The following is a 20,487-nucleotide window of genomic DNA, read 5'->3' on the forward strand; positions in this document are numbered from 1 at the left end:
GCTGTTTGTGTCGGTGAACGCGTCGCCCGGCGGAGGGGGGCGGGACGCGGTCGGCGTTCGCCGGCGCGCTGACGGCGCCCTGCGCAGCTCTGGAGACAGCCGTTTGTAACCGACAGACGGTTGAACCGGGTGTCTCGACGGCAGCTCGAGCGCGCGTGTGCGTCTGAGCGAGCGCGACGCCGCGCCGCACGGACTCGGAAAGCTAAACGAAACCCCGAAGTCTAACAGGAAGCTGACGCGCCGAGTCTAAACCGCCTCGTGGACGTGTGACGTTTCCTCCTTCGGCTCTCATCGGTTCTCTGCGGCGCTGCTCGGCGCCGCGTCGAAGCCGGAGAGAGACTCGTCGTTTGTTTTTAGTTTCTGACGTTTTAAAGGCGAGTCTCTTCAGAATATCGTGCGGCGCGATGCGACGCGACGCGACGCCTTCAGGTTAGATTTTACAAAGAAACTGAGCTGGAAAATGACTCGGCCGTTTCTTTCAGTCGACTAAACGTCGCAGTCTGAACGTACGTGTGATATAAACGCGAGGCGCGGCGCTGGGAGCCTGAAGGGGAGTATGTCGTTGCTTCAGCTGTTCTGGCGCCGGAGGAAGTTGGGTTTTTTTTGTCGGTGCAGCAGCCTGAAACCAGCTTTGATCAACAGGAAGAAGAAGAAGAGGAAGCTGGCTTCCTGTTCCTCGGAGCGCTGCGCTGCTTGACGTCCAGACGGAGGCGCCTGCAGCAGAAGGGAAGTTTTAGTTTTAGCTCCTCGCTGGCGGCGTCAACAAACCCCGGGTCTCTCTGAAGAAGCGGGCGGACGCAGCGTTTCGTTTCCTCATGCGAACCGCACGCTGGACGCCAGAGCACACGACCGGCTGCAGGGGTGACTGATGCACGTTCAGGCTGCGCTCAGAGGGAAGTATTACAGTAGTATCCTACACGAAGAACACTTCAAAGGCACATGAGACATGACTCGCTTTGTTAAACGCTACAGCAGGCTCGTGGCCTCGTGTCACGCTTCAGTCTGCGAGTCGTTTGTTTCCACCAAACATCAGAAATATTTATTGATCCTGAGGGAAACTCTTTATTTACAGCAGCTCGCTGTCAGTCAGTCACACAGAAACAGGAAGCACTGAGCCAATCAGAATATAACACACTATAATACAGGTCAGATACATTCAGTACCAGGTGGGTTTAAGTATAAAATAAAATAAGTGCAAAAGTGGATTTACAGGTTAAGTATGTACGGTGTAATAATATAAGTAATAAATAATAGTGCATGAACTGTCGAGGTAAGTGCAGCTTATTAACATTATTACGAGACGGATATTGCACAGCAGTAACTGAAGTATGAATAAATAAATATCTGAAAACAGAGAATATTGCACATTATCTCAAGTATTGCAGAGATGTTAATGATCAATGTCCAGTTTAGTGACTTCGGGTCATACAGACTGACACTTAGAGGGAGGAGTTAAAGAGTCTGATGGCCACAGGCAGGAGTGACTTCCTGTGGCGCTCTGTGGTGCATTGTGGGGGGATGAGTCTTCCGCTGAAGGCGCTCCTTTGTTTGACCAGCACGTCATGGAGCGGGTGGGAGACGCCGTCCAAGATGGCGTGTAGTTTACCAAGCATCCTCCTCTCTGACACCACCGCCAGAGAGTCCAGCTCCACCACCACAATGCCACCGGCCTTACGGATCAGTTTGTTGAGTCTGTTGGCGTCCGCTGCCCTCAGCCTGCTGTCCCAGCATGCAACAGCATACAGGACAGCACCGGCCACCACAGACTCATAAAACATCTTCAGCATCGTCCGGCAGATGTTGAAGGACCTCAGCCTCCTCAGGAAACAGAGGCGGCTCTGGCCCTTCCTGTAAACAGCCTGAGTGTTCTTAGTCCAGTCCAGTTTATTGTCCATGTGGACTCCCAGGTACTTGTAGTCCTCTACCATGTCCACACTGACCCCTGGATGGAAACCGGGGTCACTGGTGCCTTGGCCCTCCGTAGATCCACAACCAGCTCCTTAGACTTTGTCGCATTGAGCTGCAGATGGTTCTGCTCCCCACCACAGCCCTGAACTCAGTCTCATCACCACCGCTGATACATCCCACCACAGCAGAGTCATCAGGAACATTTCCCCTCTAAACTTCTGACATGGTTTCATTTCAATAAGTGTTCAAATGATCCAACATTTCACTAAAAATCAAACCTTAGAGAAAAGTCCAAAGACTCGAAACAGATTTCAAGGTACGAGGTAATTTATTTATCATTTTACAACACAAGGTTGTACATCGAAATGAGTTTGTGGTCCCTTCATGCTACACCCATAGAACATAGCAGGCAATTCAATTAACCCTAACCCATATATACAGACACGTATTAGGCCTGTGCATGTGGTTGAATGTAAACCGCAGTTAGAGATATTGATGATAATATTGTTTTAATCTTCACATAACAAGTTTGACATTTGGGAAACAGTGTCCGTCCACTTTGCCTCCGTTTGAGCACCAAGCATCATCGACGTAAAGACTCCTCCTCCTTTCATCTTGCCGGAGTCTTGCGCTCCGTCAGCTCGGAAAACGGTCCGCCTGTCGAGTGCGGATATCAGAACTTAGTTTTTCTCCTTTCCTCTCCCAGTAATCATCTCACGACCCCTCAGATTTATCTGCTGACCCTTTGGAGGGGCCCGACCCCTAGGTTGGGAACCACTGGACTAAACTAGCTAACTGTGTATAAAGCAGTTAAAACTAGCTAACTGTGTATAAAGCAGTTAAAACCAGCTAACTGTGTATAAAGTAGTTAAAACTAGCTAACTGTATATAAAGTAGTTAAAACCAGCTAACTGTGTATAAAGCAGTTAAAACTAGCTAACTGTATATAAAGCAGTTAAAACTAGCTAACTGTGTATAAAGTAGTTAAAACTAGCTAACTGTGTATAAAGTAGTTAAAACCAGCTAACTGTGTATAAAGCAGTTAAAACTAGCTAATCGTGTATAAAGTAGTTAAAACTAGCTAACCGTATATAAAGCAGTTAAAACTAGCTAACCGTGTATAAAGCAGTTAAAACCAGCTAACTGTGTATAAAGCAGTTAAAACTAGCTAACTGTGTATAAAGTAGTTAAAACTAGCTAACTGTGTATAAAGTAGTTAAAACCAGCTAACTGTGTATAAAGTAGTTAAAACTAGCTAACTGTGTATAAAGCAGTTAAAACTAGCTAACTGTATATAAAGCAGTTAAAACTAGCTAACTGTATATAAAGCAGTTAAAACTAGCTAACTGTATATAAAGCAGTTAAAACTAGCTAACTGTATATAAAGCAGTTAAAACTAGCTAACTGTATATAAAGCAGTTAAAACTAGCTAACTGTATATAAAGCAGTTAAAACTAGCTAACTGTATATAAAGCAGTTAAAACTAGCTAACTGTATATAAAGCAGTTAAAACTAGCTAACCGTATATAAAGTAGTTAAAACTAGCTAACCGTATATAAAGCAGTTAAACTAGCTAACCGTATATAAAGCAGTTAAAACTAGCTAACTGTGTATAAAGTAGTTAAAACTAGCTAACTGTGTATAAAGCAGTTAAAACTAGCTTACTGTGTATAAAGCAGTAACTTTAGCTACATTTCCTCTGTATTTTCTCGAGTCTTTGTTTTCCGACTGTGTGAACTCGGTTACAAACATGTTTCAGTACTAACTGTAAAAACTTGTGCAGGAAAATGGCGGGCTGTTTAAGGCACTGTGCAAACATGATGTAAGTCTAATGTATTCTTCTTCTTCTGAACCGACATTTCTTAATTTGCATTCTCACACTGCAGTGGCTCTGTTACCAGCAGCTGTGACCGCCACTTCTGCATGTGGGGTTTTATTTTAGTATCTGCGCTCCCATAATGCATCTCTCCCATCAGACTACATGTCTCTGAGTCATCAGGACGAGGTCTGGCCTTTAAAATCCACCTGAGAGCTGACTCTGCCTCCTCCGGACCGCCTCTCCGAAGGTTCGTCTGTTTGTGATGACTGTCGAGTCCCAGCTGTTATCAGACTCCGTTTCATAAGCACCCGGTCATGTGACATCTCCTTCCTCCTGTCAGTCATGCTGGGTGTGATGAGGGTTGCCTCCCCTTCAGCTCTCCGGCGCCCCCCTGAGGAGGCTTTAGTCTCTCTTTAGTCTCTGTCCTGCTGTCTGTCTGCTACAGACCAGGTCCTGTCGTGTCACCAGGGTCAACATGGCGTCCTGAACGAGGAGTTAAATCACCGACGAGCTCGGTGAAGGTCTCCTCCCCCGGCGATGTTCAGCCTGACTGAACGCAGCTTTAGACCCCCATGTCTTCTACATGTATATCTTATTAGAAAGCGGCACCCAGCATTTTACTGTTGCAGCTGATCAAGGTGGAGCTGTTTTGAGCTATTTGGTGTGCATGTTGACAAGTTTAATATTCTTTCTGTCATATCATATAAGCTCATTATTCGATCAGATAAATGTAGTGCAGCCTCTGAAATGAAGTGAAGTAGAAGTGGAAAGCAGCAGAAAATGGAAGTACAAGTACCGCAAAGCTGTGCTGACGTATAGTTTTCCTCAGTCGAACTTCACCAAATTGCAGTTTGACACACAAACATGTTAATGTGCTTTTTTTAATCTACTGATGGAGACGAGTCCATTAATCTGACCTGGGTTCAGTATTAAATGTTGCTGTCACAGATGCTGCAGTGATCAGACTGAACTCTCGAACTGATCCAGAGTCTGTATCTTACTGTTGTTTTTTTAAGTGTTTCTCGTCAGCCGCCGAGCTGCAGCAAGTGGGTGCAACTGCAGCATCTGTTCCGCTCTGTGGTCAGAAGGGGGGAGGAGGATGCTGCCTTCATCTCCCCCTCTGCACAGTCACTTCCTCTGAGAGGGAGGGAGGGAGGAGAGGTGAAGAGATAGAGACACAGAGACATACAGAAAGAGTGGAAGAGAGAGAGAAAGAAAGAAGGAAGCCATTTTGGTTCCTCAGTGTCATGTCTGCCTGCACTTTGCTTTCTTATTTCTGGTTTCTTTGCTTGGAAAGACTCTCGGAGAGATAGAAAGTGAGTTGTTTTGAGGAAGTAAAACTTTCTTAAAACCGGAGGCGTTTCTTTTCTTTTCTTTGAGTCTTTAAGAGAAGTTTGGTTTTACGGTGCGCAGGAAGGAGTGGTGAGAAACGAGGCGGCCTGTCAGCTGGAGAGAGTCGAACGGCAGACGTCCAACTGAAGAACACCTGAAGAGCGAGGAGGACGCAGGATGAGTTCTGACCGAGTGCCGTCCAGGTCGGAGGTGATGGGGTGGAGCCCACAGCAGCTGGCAGACTACCTGAAGAGGGTGAGACCTCCGTCCATCCTCTTTCTTCCTTCCTTTCTTTCTTTCTGGCCACAGAGATCTTTTAACTGACACTTATAATAATAATAACTGATAATCCATCACATCCAACAGTTCAGGCTCGGTCGCAACAGCATTTAAAGGGTGACATTTTGCAGTGAAATCAATCAATTGTAATGCAATCGCTGCAAGCAGTGGATTTGCTCCTGAGGGTGAAGTAAATCTTTGCATCAAGTTCATCTTTGACGCAAAAATTTGCCCCGTTGACCAAATAGCAAGCCGTGTTGACAGAGCTGACCTGTGGGGGGGACGGAGAGCCGGAGAGTCCAACATGGAGGAAGCTATCGTAGCTTATTAGCTGTGTGTCACCGTCCAGTTGTATTGAAGTTCCTCTGTCAGAGTATAAACTGCTCCACCACAGAGACCTGGTTCACACACAGTGACTGATACAGCTGTTAATACACTGTGGACACTTATTCCCCTGTTAGCAATCCAGCTTCGAAGCTTTTTAACTGACATTTAGTAGCCTAGTTAGCAAAATCGTTAGCTTAGAGAGCTTCTTTCCCCTCTTCAGTAACTCTTTATTGATGAACAATCCTGAGAACAAAATGTCAGGGAGAGTAAACGGCCCCGTGCAGAGAAAATAGAAAGAAGCTCAGAGAGATATTTTGACTGAGTACTGTTAGCGTGTACCTTGCTGTCTAGCTTGTTAGCGGTTAGCTCTCCAGCTGCAGTAGTTCACCAACAAGCCCTGTGAGTAGTAACAACGTCACAGAAATTTAAGAACCAACTATTTCGCAAATCCTCACAGATGAATTTCGCTGTGCCACTTTCTGGTGTGAGCGGGCTTTCAGCCGTCCTGACAGAGCTGACCTTCCGGGGAACGGAGAGTCCAAAATAGAGGAAACTATTGTAGCTTATTAGTCGTGTGACACCATTCAGTTTTGATGCAGTTGAGAGCAGTTTGGAAAACTCTCCCTGATGGTGCGTTTAATAACCAACCCAACAACTGACCCAGGGCCCTAGATCTCCAACAGGCCCTTAAACAGGCCCAGGTATTTCTAAGATTGGACAGTTTCAGTTACAGGAGCTTTAAGTGTTGGATGGCTGGAAGATGTGAAGTGGAGTTATTGGTTCTTTCTCTCATCAGCGTTCAGTACAAGCTGGAGATTCTGCAGAGACGTCTGAAGAACATTAAAGGCAGATTGTAAACTTGATATAGTTTGAGTTGAAGAGGAGTCAGATGTATACAAGACTGTGTCATCTGCATAAAAACGGATATTATAAGCCTTTGTTCTTTTAAATGTGTTAAATTTAACCCATAAGACAAATAATAAGTGAATAATGTTGAAAAAGATCATGTTTGGTTGTTATTTGAAATGTTTCTGTTCAGCAGCCAACTCTCAAATAACAAAAGTTCATACTCGATAAACACCAGATTTGTGTGAAAGAAATATGGTTTCCCATGTGAACTAAACCAGGGCAAGAAAACCACAACACTGAGAAAACCGTAACCAAACCATAACCAAACTAGTCTCACCTCACACTGGAAATACTGAGCCCTAATGTGTCGACATACAGGAGGTGTAGTGGCAGTTTGACACGAATTTAACAACAAAATGAACTTTTCTGGCATCGCATAGGAGTAAGGAGCAGGATGGGAGAGAAAAGGCAGACGTTTAAGGAAGGAAGAGGAAACAAAGAAAGTTGGAAAAAGGAAAGATAAGAGAGAAAGAAAGGAGAAGGTAGAGAAGGCCATTAGGAATTAGAGAAGGAAATGAGAAGGTAGGGAAAGAATGAACAGGGTAGGAAAGCAACGTTGTTTTAGAAGGAAAATAGGAGGTAGAGAGAGAGAGAGAGGCAGATGCAGAAAAAGACAGACTTCTTGTAAAATAGCTTTAATTCCCTGCTGAGGTTGAGGGTTCAACTCCTGCTGCCTCCACTCTCACTAACTGTGTTTCATGTGTGTGCAGATGAGCCTGTCTGGATGTGACAAAGCCGTGCTGAAGAACTCCATCAGCGGCTCCAGATTTGTGGTGAGTTCACAGACAAACCAACCAAAAAATAACAGCCACCATTCAGAGACTGTCCGACTGATGGGGAGGAGGTGAGGAGGTATTTGATGACTTAAACACCTTGTAGTGTCTAATATAACGTCTTCACACTGTTTCCTCTTATTTTGCAGAATCTGAGCGATAACGACCTCCAGAAATTCCCCAAACTCCACGCTCCGTGAGTACAGACGAACTGCTGAGTCACCCTGTTGTTACTGAGAAACACCCACAGCTGAGCTACATCTGCACAGACTGACGTTTGTGTGGAGCTGTGGGTGGAGTCTGGTTTGTGTTGAGGACAGTATGAGCACAGCTTGTAGACCAGGTTCAACCAATACAACACATTGCATTATTCAACAAGGAAAGATTTAACTTCAAACTCCAGTATTATACAAACACACTAGTGATATTTCTCTGCAGAGAATCGTCAGCTCCTCGGAAATGTTAGAGCCGCACGATATTCACGGCGTTTATGCTCATTTTGTGACACAAGAAAAAGAAAACGTAGAAGAGACAGACGACGAGTAGAGACACGTCTGAATAACCTTCATGTGTCTGTGTCTCCTCAGGATGATCTCTAAGATCAGCACAGAAATCAGCAAGAAGGAGGAGCGAAGAGGCCTGTTCGGGAAAAAGTACGTTCAGCTTTCACACCAAGCACCTGTTGTTTTATTTCTTTATTCCCTCTTTCTGTTTTTACGGATTTAAAACACTCACTACTGTATTCTGTAAGGCAGAATATATACTATGTGTGTGTGTATATATATCTATATATATATATATATATATATATATATATATAGATATAGATTTAATATCATGCAGTCATCGTGGTCTGCCTACAGTGTCGTGTGTCTGGTTCCCCTTGAAGGGGCCCCGGTGCTGGTGGTCATTTACTCTAACTGACTAAATCCAGACTCGTCGGTACTGAAGTGACGATGCTGATTGGCTGATTACTGCCGAGCACGAGCTCTGAAAAGTAAAGGGCAGTAACGGCGGGGTGGGGGTCGGGATCCTGATGTGGGGGTCGGGATCCTGATGAGGGGGTTTCACAGTAGTGAAATATGAGAACATTTACTCAAGAACTGTACTTAAGTACTTAAGAGCTACTTGTACTTTCCACTCCTCCTCCGCCTCGTCTCAGGGGAAATACTGAGCTTCTGACTGCGCCACATTTACCTGCCAGCTTCAGTTTCTTTACAAATGAAGATTTTTGCATAAAGTCAAAAGGAAGCGCAGCTGAAACGATTAGCTGCTTAAATGATTAGTCGACCGACAGAAAATGAATTGGCAGCTATTTTATTAATCGTTATTAAAAGTCATTTTTGCTTTTCCTTTGAATAAGTGTGAGGTTTGGACTGTTGGCTGGACAAAACAAACGAGCAGCTGCAGTCCGATACAGAACAGTTCTGCAGTGACTGCTTTTACTTTTAACGCTAGTTTTAAAAAATACCAGTATTTTTACACAGTTGTGTTAGTACTTTTACTGATATCACGAGAGAAATATAAACTCACTGCTGGGTGGCCACAAAACAATGTCTCATAATAATATATAAAGATAATGTTTGGTGTGAACACAGCACAATAAAATGTACTGTATGAATGTTGGAATATAGAAAATATATAAATATTCTATATATAGAATATTAGAAATGACGTACTAGGATGTAGTATTTTAAGTAGTACAGCACTTTCACAGATATTATAGTAGTGATATTAAAATAACAAACGATGGAAAGTAATAATAAAGTTCTTTCTCTCCGTCTGTCTGTCTTTCATCCCAGAGCGACGCCCAAATATCACGAACCAGGTAGGAGCTCTTCCAGGTGTTGCTTTCAGCCACTGCTCATGACTCTCCTCCAGCCGTGATTCTCTGCCGTCTGTCGGCCGCCGTACTTCCTCGCTGACGTCGCTGCTGTTGAAAGCTGCTTTAGAAATAAAGTTACTTATCAAGTTAATTCTATATTCTGTTCTATACCGCTGTACTTATATTACATTTTATATCCCGTACTATATTGTGTTGTTGTACAGTTTTATTACATGATATACTACATTACACACATTAATCCAGACACCCAGTGCTGGTACTTCATCATATTCACGTTACTCTACGTGTCCGGTCCTTGGCTGCCCGTCACTCCAGACAGTACTGCAGTATTACTTTAACACTGGTCACGAGGACTTTGTGGATGTATATTTGTATATTTCTTGCCATATAACTTTTGCTCTCGTATGGTTTCTATTCTTATTTTTCTTTTATATACTTCTAATTATGGATTTCTTACTTTTCTCTGTTCGTCTGAACAGATTTCTGTCCTTCTGCTGCTGCAACACCAATGACGGATGATCTAAGTCGTATAAATATATATAATATATATATAAAATGTAGATATCCGTATATTCAGATGTGAACATGCTGCTTTCTCCTCTGCAGACACCGCTGCTGACGTCCAGGGTTGGGCTGAAGACGAGTTTGTACGTTCATCTGTTCTCTTTTTATTTTTCTGTCTTTTGTCTTTCGTTTTATTCAGAAAAACTCTTTGACACCATTGGGAGAGTGTGTGTGTGTGTGTTAAAGATGTTAAACGTGTTCCTTTAATGGTGTTTTACTGTTGACAGAGCAGACAACAAACACTTTGGTTCAATGTGCTGATGAAACTGTATGTCGCTGCATGGTTGCTAGGTTGTTGCTAAGGTAATGGCAGGTTGTTGCTAAGGTAATGGCAGGTGGTTGCTAGGTTGTTGCTAAGGTAATGGCAGGTTGTTGCTAGGTTGTTGCTAAGGTAATGGCAGGTTGTTGCTAGGTTGTTGCTAAGGTAATGCCAGGTTGTTGCTAAGGTAATGGCAGGTGGTTGCTAGGTTGTTGCTAAGGTAATGCCAGGTTGTTGCTAAGGTAATGGCAGGTGGTTGCTAGGTTGTTGCTAAGGTAATGGCAGGTTGTTGCTAAAGTAATGGCAGGTGGTTGCTAGGTTGTTGCTAAGGTAATGGCAGGTTGTTGCTAAGGTGTTGGCAAGTGGTTGCTAAGGTAATGGCAGGTGGTTGCTAAGGTAATGGCAGGTGGTTGCTAAGTGGTTCCTGTGGTGTTCTCTGTCATGCTCCTCTCCGTCTCTCCTCCGCTCCGTCAGGATGAAGAGTTTGACGATGACTACGAGAGCCCGTACAGCGGTGATGAGGAGGGCAGCGGGGGGGACTACGAGTCCCCGAACGATGACCTGGACGCGGCCAACGATTACGAACCTCCTCCCTCCGAACCTCCAGAGGACCTGGCCCACAAGCTGTGCCCCACCCTGCCCATTGGAGACAGCGACTATATAGGTAACACCGGCAGCCTGGAGTTCGCTTCACTGCTCAGGGCAGAGGGGAGGGAACAAGCAGCAGCCGCCACCGCTGAATGTGATAGGCTAAAGACACCTGTCAGTCACGGCAAACATTCACCCCACAAACACCCATTTGTAAGCCTGAACTCCTCGTCAGGGGATTAGAGACGACCCCTTCAGACTGACGGGGGAAGACGCTCAGAGCTTCAGGCCTCGCCCACCTGTGACGAACTGTAAAAGACTCAAGAAGCGTTCGGGACTGCTGCTGCAGCGCTGATCTGACCCCTTACTCATTCATGTGTCTGTGTTAGCTCATGTGTAACTGTTAGCTAACGCTCGCTAAACTGTTACTGTTGTCGCTGAACTGCTAGAAGTGCAGACGGTCTGCCCCACGCAGCTTTAAGTGATGAGATAAATATAACACATTAGTCAGATCTGACTGAGCCACTTCCAGGAAACTGTTGTTAATTCACAATATCACGCGTGTGTGTGTGTGTGTGTGTAGATAACAGGGATAACCATGTGTCATCCAGAGGCCCACCTGCCTTGTGTCCCCGCCCCCCCGTCTCCACCTTGTCTGCACCGTCGTCCCGGATGGTGAGTCTGTCCCAAACTCCTTTAAACATTTGTGAGCTGTTCACACTGCTGTTCTCTAACTGTGTGTGTGTGTGTGTGTGTGTGTGTCGGTGTACGTCGGTGTGTGTGTGTGTGTGTGTGTGTGTGTGTAGCCAGGAGAGTCCTCCTCCTCTAGAAGAGACCACTCCCCTCACAGCGGTGGACGACTACCAGGAAAACGTGAGTAAACAGCTGCTGTAACGTTCAAACCTTCTCCGAGCTCGTCTGTGATGTAACTCCTCGTTCAGGACGCCATGTTGACCCTGGTGACAGGACAGGACCTGGTCTGTAGCAGACAGCAGGACAGAGACTAAAGAGAGACTAAAGCCTCCTCAGGGGGGCGCCGGAGAGCTGAAGGGGAGGCAGCGATACTGCAGGAGGTGGATCTGAGTCAGAAACCTCCTCAGAGTCGTGACTCCGTCAGGTCTGAACTCTCAGACAGGAAACTCACATCGAGTCGTAGAAAAGGTTTCAGTCGTAGTCATTGTGACACAGCTGAGAAAGACTTCCTGATGGGAGCAGAAACGTCTTGATTCTGAAAACAGCGTCCAGACGACTACGACTGAAACCTTTTCTATGATAGAAAACACTCCTGGACGAATGAGGGACGACACCGTCTCACGTCGAGTCGTTCACTCGCACGTCCAGAGGACGTCATCGTCTCTGACGTCCGTCCAGAATAAACCTCATAAACCAGCTGAGACGCCAGAGAAGAAAGCGGCTGCAGAACCTGCCTGAGAATCCTGCTGTTTCTAAGTTTCCTTCAGTCTCACAGTGATCCAGAGACAGCTGTCTGTCCGTCCACGGGTCCACTGCAGACAGGAGCTGCTGACTGCTGGTTCGGCTGCTTTAATTCAGTTTGGTTTTATTTATACAGCACCAGCTCATAACAGAAGTTATCTCATTGCACTTTTCCTACAGAGCAGGTCTAGACCGAAGTCTTTTTAATTATTTACAGAGACCCAACAAATCCCACCGTTCAGGTCATGTGACTCTGACAGTGTTCTTGATTGGTCACTCTGTTGTTGTGTTCAGTTCCTCCGGGGCCGCCGCAGATCTTTCGTGGCACGAAACCGGGCAGAGATTCAGGATCCAACCAGTCCCCCATCAGAGGTAACCCTGAACCCAAGATGTTTCTCTTTTTAAAGAACAACTTAGGTTTTTTATGCTTTAACCCTTTAAGTCATGTTTAGTTTCCCTTTCTGCTGATCATTTTCCTCCATCGGTTTATAGATTGATTTATTTCCTTTGGTTTCACTTCATTTCTATGAAAAATAACCTACAGAGAAATAATTATAGTCAACATTGACATTATTTCTTCACCAAAGATTTTAAAAAAGCTTTGGTAACTTACACTTTTGGTGCATTCAGGGACCCTCTGATATCTGAGTTTCAGTCATTTTTTCCTTTTGATGCATAAATAAAGGATCAGCCACTGTAAAACAAAGGAGGAAGACGAACAGTTTGAAAGTTCATTTTCTTTTATTAGTCATCTTTATTTTTATTTTATCTGTTTTCTTCAGCTTCCCTAAAAAACACACAACCATAATATAATAAACAAACACATTTAAATTTAATTAAATGAAGTGTGACGGATTAGTCATCTATAACGAGTACCAATTTATTAATCTGAAGACTGATCACATTTAATTTTCTCTTCTTCACAGGACCTCACCGCAACACAGTGGACAGGGTGAGTTGTTTAAATAAACTTTATTTAACAGCAGCAGACAGAGCGAGTGACACTGAACTCATCAGATCATACAGAGCAGTTCTCAGCTGGATCCATACTGAAAATGATCCGATCTGTTTTTCCAGTAGTTCCTTCAGAAATTACATGCAAACTCGTTATATGAGCAACATAGAAAATTGAAAACAAAAGGAGACCACGAACAGTTAAAACTTCCTTGCAGCTTCTTTTGTTTTGATTTTATCTCTGTTTCTTGCAGCCGGCCACACAAGCGTGGAGGTAAGTGCACAAACACTCACACTGACACAGCGTCACTATTAGAGTTAGAGCGATAAATCGTCCAGGCCGTTACAGAGTCGGTCCACCAGAGAGCGCTGACAAGTTGATTTTCACACTGTATATCTGGCTCAGTATGTATCTTGGTCAAAATAAGAAAACAACAAACAAACATTTTATGTTTATGTTAAAAAATAAATACTAGCTGTTGTATTATTTTCACACTATATTAGTATCAACCTCAGAAATCCAGTATCAGTTGGGCTCAGACTCTGACACTGTGGGACCCCGACCCCCTTTCAAGAAACACTATACTTTTACCACCTTAACTATGTCTTAAACCTTGTGGATGCAGAATCTGCTCTCTCCTCGAAACGCCTCCAGTCTCTGTTTGTGGTGCAGGTCACGTTATCGTTAGCTAGCGCTTCTTTACAAATCGCACACTGAGACTGCAGACTGTTCGTCATATTTGGGGAAAAATAAGGGGGTACCACAAGGTTCTGTGCTGGGTTCTTTACTTTTGCACTTTACATAAACAATATTATTACTCCAACACAGACTTATAATATCAATGTTTATGCAGACGACACTGTCTTCTATGCATTTGGCTCCTCTTCAACTATATGATATTAAATATAGTCAGCTGTGCTTCATCTTTACCTCTGCGACTTCTGAGCGACACAGAGCGAGTTAGATGAACTCTAGAGTTCGAGACCTCGAGTGTAATATCAAGCAAGCGTGCAGGAGAAACTACGGTGGCTGCGAGACTCACGGAAAACGCTAAAGGCCCTGCTCTAGAGCCGGTGTTTGGTTTGTCCGTTCTGGGCTCCTGTAGAAACATGGCGGTGCAACATGGCGGCCTCCGTGGAAGGGGACCCGCTCCCTCTGTAGATATAAAGGCTGATTCTAAGGTAACGAAAACACAACGATTCTTATTTTCAGGCGAATAAACACTGATGAAAACATAGATTATAGATATTATATTCAATTTCTGCCGACAGCTGCTCCTAAAATGTTGCACACTGGAAGCTTTAAACACAGACTTGATAAGAATCTGAACCTATCCTTTAATTATCAATATGTGTGTTTTTGTGTGTTCAGGCCTCAGGCGGACGTCCCCGAACCTCCCACCTGGCCCAAACCTCCTATTCTTCTTCCGTCCTCCACCTCCATCAACAGGAGCAACTCCTCAGTCAAACCTCCCCCCAACAGGTCAGCACTCACAAATCATCAAATCATCTCAAATGATTCAGTTTTTCAGAAATATCTGACTTTTCATCCAATCAAATAATATATATTTATATTCATTCGTTTCCAGTGTTGTATATAATACATTTACTCGCGTACTGCACATCAGTTTTTTCATGCCACTTTCTACTTTTTACGACCGCTTTACTTTACAAATTCAGTTTTTACACACAAAATATACAAAATCTGATGTTTTGTTATAAATTAAACTCTTCCAACAGTTTATACAATACAGATGAAACCATTAATCCATTAATCAATTAGTCGATTGACAGAAAATTAATTGGCAGCTGTTTTATTAACTGTTATTAAAACTAATTTTCCTTTTCATGATTCGAGCTTCACACGTGATGATTTAGTTTAATAATATTATTAAACGACACGGTGAAGGCGTCGCTTTGGGCTCTGGGTCGTCGTGACGGCGTTTCTCACTTTTCCAAACCGATCGATCGATCGATCGATCGATGGATCGACGGAGAAAAGAATGGGCAGATGGATCCAGAATGAAAAGCATCATCAGCTGCAGTCCGATACAAACCGGTTCAACATGAGCTCCAGCTCCACCAGCTGCAGCAGCAACATCCTGCTTTACATTAATGCACGAGGAATAATAACCTGATGATAGAATATATAACAGCACAGCAGCCACAGGGACGCTGCACTGCTTTAATGCTTTAAGGGCTTTTTCCTGATCACACTCTCACACTTTCACTGCAGCAGAGGGTTTCAGAGCTTCCTGCAGCGCGGTCATCTTTTCATCATCATCGTTTAGATTTTTCTATTGTTTTGACACTATTCTTCATGATGAAACAGTTGTAAGATGATCAAACAGCTTATTGAAGTTATTTGATAATAATCAGATTTTTGTATGTGGTTTGGTTTTACAGGACTGATGTGAGGAGAGAGGTAAGTTGCTATTCTGTTTTACTGTGATGGTGAATTTGTCCAGAATGAGCTCTGATCCTTTTCTCCTCTTCTCCTCCGTCAGCAAACACACGATGAAGGTGAGATTTCTTTTCCTGTTTTTATTTTTCTCTCCCCTCTTTTCCACAAAATGGCCGACAAAAGGATATCCCAAAGTGTCAGCGTGAATCTTTAATTTCCTCTTCTCTCTTCCAGCTCCTAAACACAACACCTTCCCCCTCCACAATAAAAGTCTGCCCCCCCGCCCTGGACTCCCCGGGCCCCCCTCACGCCACGGAGACAGGTAAGAAAGAATAAGAGGAGTCTTCGTTGTAAACAAACACCGTATTGTGCTGATGTTCTGCATGCGTCCTGTCCTCGCGGTAACAGAGGCTCAAAACCTCCACAGGGTCAACCACTGCCAAATATATATAAATAAATATATATATAAAATGAATAATGTGTTTCTTTTGTTTGATTTTGAGCAGCCTGCCGCCCAGTGTTCCCTCTGCAGGATCTCTGCCTCACAAACTGCACTCTGGTAAGAAGACAGCGGCACAAACACAGCGTTAAAACAGCTTGGCATTTTAGGAAATATGATACATTTCAGGCTGAAAGTAAAGAGAGACTGCAGCCTCCTCAGGGGGGCGCCGGAGAGCTGAAGGGGAGGCAGCGATACTGCAGGAGGTGGATCTGAGTCAGAGACCTCCTCCTCCTCAGAGTCCTAACTCCGTCAGGTCTGAACTCTCAGACAGGAAACTGACGTCGAGTCGTTCAGCGCGACAGAGGCTCTCGCTCTCCTCATGGCTTTAATGCTTTCTGTCGTCTGATTGGCTCCCAAACAGGCCTAAACACACACACACACACACACACACACACACACACACACACACACACACACACACACACACACACAAGCCAGATGCAGAGTGCTTTCTTCTGTTAATGCACGGTTCCCTCTCACTGTCCCACTTTTAAATGTTGCACACTGCACCTTTAAGAGATTATACCACCACACAGGTCCCAGTGAGGACCCGGGGCCCCGGGGTCCCGGGGTCCCAGCGAGGACCCGGGGCCCCAGAGGACCCGGCAGTCTGCTGCCGGCCCTGTGAAAACACTAGAGGGCGCTCTTTGCTTAATTTGCAAATATAACAAACAAGACTCAAGTCATGAAATCAGTTTTTATTTACAACTGCTGAAGTTGTTACTATGGCAACATCACAGGTTTGTTTACATCATGTTTGGAAAGGTTCAGTCTTTTCAGCTGACACGGTGTGTGTGTGTGTGTGTGTGTGTGTGTGTGTGTGTGTGTGTGTGTGTGTGTGTGTGTGTGTGTGTGTGTGTCTGTGTGTGTGTGTGTGTGTGTGTGTGTGTGTGCAGCGCTGGCCGAACAGAGAGGCAGCGTGGTCGGGTCCGACAGACAGTCGTTTCGTCCTGCCCCCCCGACAGCAGCAAGCACACAGGTAACACAGCACACAGCCATGTTTGTCTTTCTATACTTGTGAGGACCCTCGTTGACGTAACACATTTCCTGAACCTTCAGACAGTCTGACAGTGCCGCGTTTCTTAGAAACCTTCAGAGACACAATCCGCCGCACGGCGTTCAGATTCCTCCCGCTGCTTCCCTCCCAGCGTCTGTACGTGGCCTCGTCCGCTTCCAGGCTCCATTTTAAGACTTGACTCAGAAGCTTTAAGGCCTTCAGACCACCTGTCTGAGCTGAAGCTGTCCAGGTGTGAGCCTTCTCCTCTGAAAACACGTGTGGTGCCTTTCCTGTGTTTCTGTGTGAGATTCATGTTTTTCTTTGCGTTTTGTCCCGATAAAGCAGCCGGTAACTGCTCTGTAAATAAACGTTATCATCATTCTTATTACAAACACTGCGGCAGTTCTTCCGTGTGAACAGCAGGTGGTGCTGTGGAGTCAGGTAGAATCAGAATCAGAAAGACTTTATTGATCCCCGAAGGGAAACTGTTTGTTACAGCAGCTCGCCTTTACGTCAGTGCACACAGGAGGAAGTACTAGCAAACAATATAATACACTATAAAACAGGTCAGACAATAAATTAAGTATCATGTCGGTATAAGTATAAGTAAGTAAAGACTAACATGGGAAAACTAATATTGCACAGGAGTATTAACACAGAATATTGCACAATATTTCAAGTATTGCAGAGATGTTAATGATCAATGTCCAGTTTAGTGACTTCGGGTCATACAGACTGACACTTAGAGGGAGGAGTTAAAGAGTCTGATGGCCACAGGCAGGAATGACTTCCTGTGGCGCTCTGTGGTGCATTGTGGGGGGATGAGTCTTCCGCTGAAGGCGCTCCTTTGCTTGACCAGCACGTCATGGAGCGGGTGGGAGACGCTGTCCAAGATGGCGTGTAGTTTACCCAGCATCCTCCTCTCTGACACCACCGCCAGAGAGTCCAGCTCCACCCCCACAATGCCACCGGCCTTACGGATCAGTTTGTTGAGTCTGTTGGCGTCCGCTGCCCTCAGCCTGCTGCCCTCAGCCTGCTGCCCTCAGCCTGCTGCCCTCAGCCTGCTGCCCCAGCATGCTGCCCTCAGCCTGCTGCCCCAGCATGCAACAGCATACAGGACAGCACCGGCCACCACAGACTCATAAAACATCCTCAGCATCGTCCGGCAGATGATGAAGGACCTCAGCCTCCTCAGGAAACAGAGGCGGCTCTGGCCCTTCCTGTAAACAGCCTGAGGTACAGGTGTAACGTGTGTGTGTGTGTGTGTGTGTGTGTGTGTGTGTGCAGGAGCTGGACCCTCGCTGGTATGTGGGCCGGGTGACCAGGGGTCAGGCGGAGGGATGTCTCAAACAAGTCTGCAAGGTAACACAAACGAAACACTTTGTTCCTTTATTTAACTTTTACTTTTCAGGCAAGAAATCTGAATATATTTTATTTGGCTGACTGTTTAGAGCAAGATCCTTTTCGCCGTTTAAAGTATAACCTTAAAAAATGGCAGCACTTGATAAACATATTTTTAGATTCAGAGGAGATCCTCGTCTCTGACGTCCGTCCAGAATAAACCTCCAGAAACCAGCTGAGACGCCAGAGAAGAAACCTGCAGAACCTGCCTGAGAATCCTGCTGTTTCTAAGTTTCAACCTCTGATCTAAATCGTCATATGTTCTACGCGACAGGAAACGAGTTCCTGCAGCTGTTGAATAAATGCAGAGCAGTAAAAAGTAGAAAACCTTCCTCTGAAACGTCGTGGAGCAGACGTATACAGCCTTTAGTGCCTGAATGAATGGACTCAGCTGCTGTCCACCGCCGTTAAAATGGTTGAAATGATCAGGAGCCTTTGTTCGGTGACGCCCACCCCTCATGTCTGTCTCTGTGTCTGTGTTGAGGACGGGGCGTACCTGGTGAGGGACAGCACCCGGCAGCTGGCCAACCAGCCCTTCACCCTGATGGTCTTCTACCAGGACAAAGTCTACAACATCCAGATCAGAGAGCAGAACCAGAACTTCCTGCTGGGAACTGGACTCAAAGTCCAGGAGGTAAAGACGAAGCTGCTGTGGAAAACTGTGGTGACTTTGTATTTGAAGAGAAAAGTTGGGGGTTTGACCGCTCCCTATGGCCCTCCCCTGAGCAGCGACTGTCCAATCACAGTTTAGCAGCAGTCGCTATAGTAACAGCAGGTGTGTCAGTGCGTGTACGTGCAGAGAGATGCTCAGAAACACAAGTCTCAGAAATGGATTCAACTGCGTGTTTGTCTGCTAACGTTAGCATAGCCTGCTAACTACAGTGGTAACGTGGTGTTGCTTCCAATGCCAAGAGTTAGCATAGCATTAGCTAACCGCATTAGTTTGTGCGGTCGCGTTAAAAAAACGAACACGTCCTCTGTGAGGAAGCCGGTCCCGGGTGCTAGCACAGTTTAGGCTAACGTTAGCGTCTCTGTCCGGACCTTTATTGGATTTAACACTTCTGCAACCGCAGCCAGCGTTATCTGAGAGGAACGTTCCCCAAACCCCCGGGTCGGTCCTCGAACGTGCCGCTGAAACAAACCGAAGATACGAACAGCGTGTTAGCTAGCAGCCAAACAGTGCTTTGTCAGGATGAAACAAGTCTGATCGGATAGTTTTCCTCATCGTGCCTCGTTATTTATGCTTATTATTGTTATTTACGCTCGGAAAGTTGGTGCATCGATGAAAGCTAAATGTGACAAAGTGCGACGGAAACAGACGTAGCGAACAAATCACGACGGACACGAAGCGCGTGACGTCCACTGAAGAGACGGAAAATGGCGGCAGACGAAAGTTTCCATCGTCTGAGCTTCTAACGGCGGCGTCTCGCTGCGTCCTCTTCTTCTGCGGCGCTTTATTGACATTTTCTTTTTCTGTGTGCGTGTGTGTGTGTGTGTGTGTGTGTGTGTGTGTGTGTGTGTGTGTGTGTGTGTGTGTGCGCAGTCTTTCCCGTCAGTGAGTGACATCATCTGCCATTACTCCCAGTCTCCTCTGCTCCTCATCGACGCCAAAAACCGCGACTCCAGCCAGCAGAACCAGTGTCTGCTCTCCGACCCGGCTGGATACTACATGACCAGACAGAACTGGTCCTGACCGGATGGACCGGACCGGACGAGTCAAACTAAACCCAGCAGGCAGGATTGAGAACCTCAGACCTGTTAACTGAAGACTTGTTCTGTGAAGGTGAAAAATGTCAGATTTTTGCATATGTCGCTTCATTTGCTGATTTTTGACCTTTTGTTTCTAGCTTGGCGCCGGCGCTCTGTTCTTGAGTTCGAAGGGTCGGAGACGAGAAACCTTCAGAGCTCCAAAACGTTTCTGAGTGCAGAAGGTTTTAAATTTGGATTTCTGTATGACGCTAGTTCCTGTACATGATGTTGGATAAACGCTGTGTGTCTGTATGTTCCACATTCAAACTATGTTGGTGTTTATGGCAAACGCTGTTCAGCCGAGCTGATTGTATTTAAAGCCTCCAGAGTTTCACTTCCTGCTGAACTTCTGTTCAGTCTGGGACATTTTTAATTCACTGTAAACGTGTCGGATTCAACTGGTTTGTGGCTCAGCTGTCCTCATTAAAACGCCTTGAAAACA

At 45.3% G+C, this 20,487-nt stretch overlaps 1 protein-coding gene across 3 annotated transcripts; it reads left to right on the top strand.

Annotated features, from left to right (window-relative positions):
* Positions 1-226: 226 nt before the first annotated feature.
* Positions 227-20,487, top strand: lcp2a (lymphocyte cytosolic protein 2a). Of its 3 annotated transcripts, none has more exons than XM_044222639.1 (22): positions 227-893; positions 5,141-5,314; positions 7,285-7,347; positions 7,497-7,543; positions 7,935-8,000; positions 9,150-9,175; positions 9,800-9,840; positions 10,491-10,680; positions 11,188-11,279; positions 11,411-11,477; positions 12,333-12,410; positions 12,965-12,990; positions 13,247-13,266; positions 14,365-14,475; positions 15,399-15,417; positions 15,500-15,515; positions 15,631-15,718; positions 15,903-15,955; positions 16,795-16,877; positions 18,183-18,257; positions 18,781-18,930; positions 19,840-20,487. In XM_044222639.1, the coding sequence occupies exons 2-22, from the start codon at positions 5,237-5,239 to the stop codon at positions 19,987-19,989; spliced, it is 1,539 nt and encodes a 512-aa protein (XP_044078574.1). In that variant the 5' UTR covers positions 227-893; positions 5,141-5,236; the 3' UTR covers positions 19,990-20,487. The 3 variants fall into 3 exon arrangements, with proteins under 3 accessions (XP_044078574.1, XP_044078575.1, XP_044078573.1); XM_044222638.1 differs by lacking the exon at positions 227-893 and adding an exon at positions 3,531-5,043; XM_044222640.1 differs by lacking the exons at positions 227-893; positions 18,781-18,930 and having other exon boundaries at positions 3,525-5,314.

The sequence above is a fragment of the Siniperca chuatsi genome, linkage group LG14 (genome assembly GCF_020085105.1).
Source record: "Siniperca chuatsi isolate FFG_IHB_CAS linkage group LG14, ASM2008510v1, whole genome shotgun sequence".
NCBI classification, from domain to species: domain Eukaryota; kingdom Metazoa; phylum Chordata; class Actinopteri; order Centrarchiformes; family Sinipercidae; genus Siniperca; species Siniperca chuatsi.

Bases quoted from the DNA above. Each gene is read 5' to 3' on its own strand.
- lcp2a (XM_044222639.1), top strand. From the start codon at position 5,237: ATGAGTTCTGACCGAGTGCCGTCCAGGTCGGAGGTGATGGGGTGGAGC. The intron at 13,267-14,364 runs GTAAGTGCACAA...TTGTGTGTTCAG, and splicing joins CCGGCCACACAAGCGTGGAG to GCCTCAGGCGGACGTCCCCG. The intron at 18,931-19,839 runs GTAAAGACGAAG...GTGTGTGCGCAG, and splicing joins CTGGACTCAAAGTCCAGGAG to TCTTTCCCGTCAGTGAGTGA.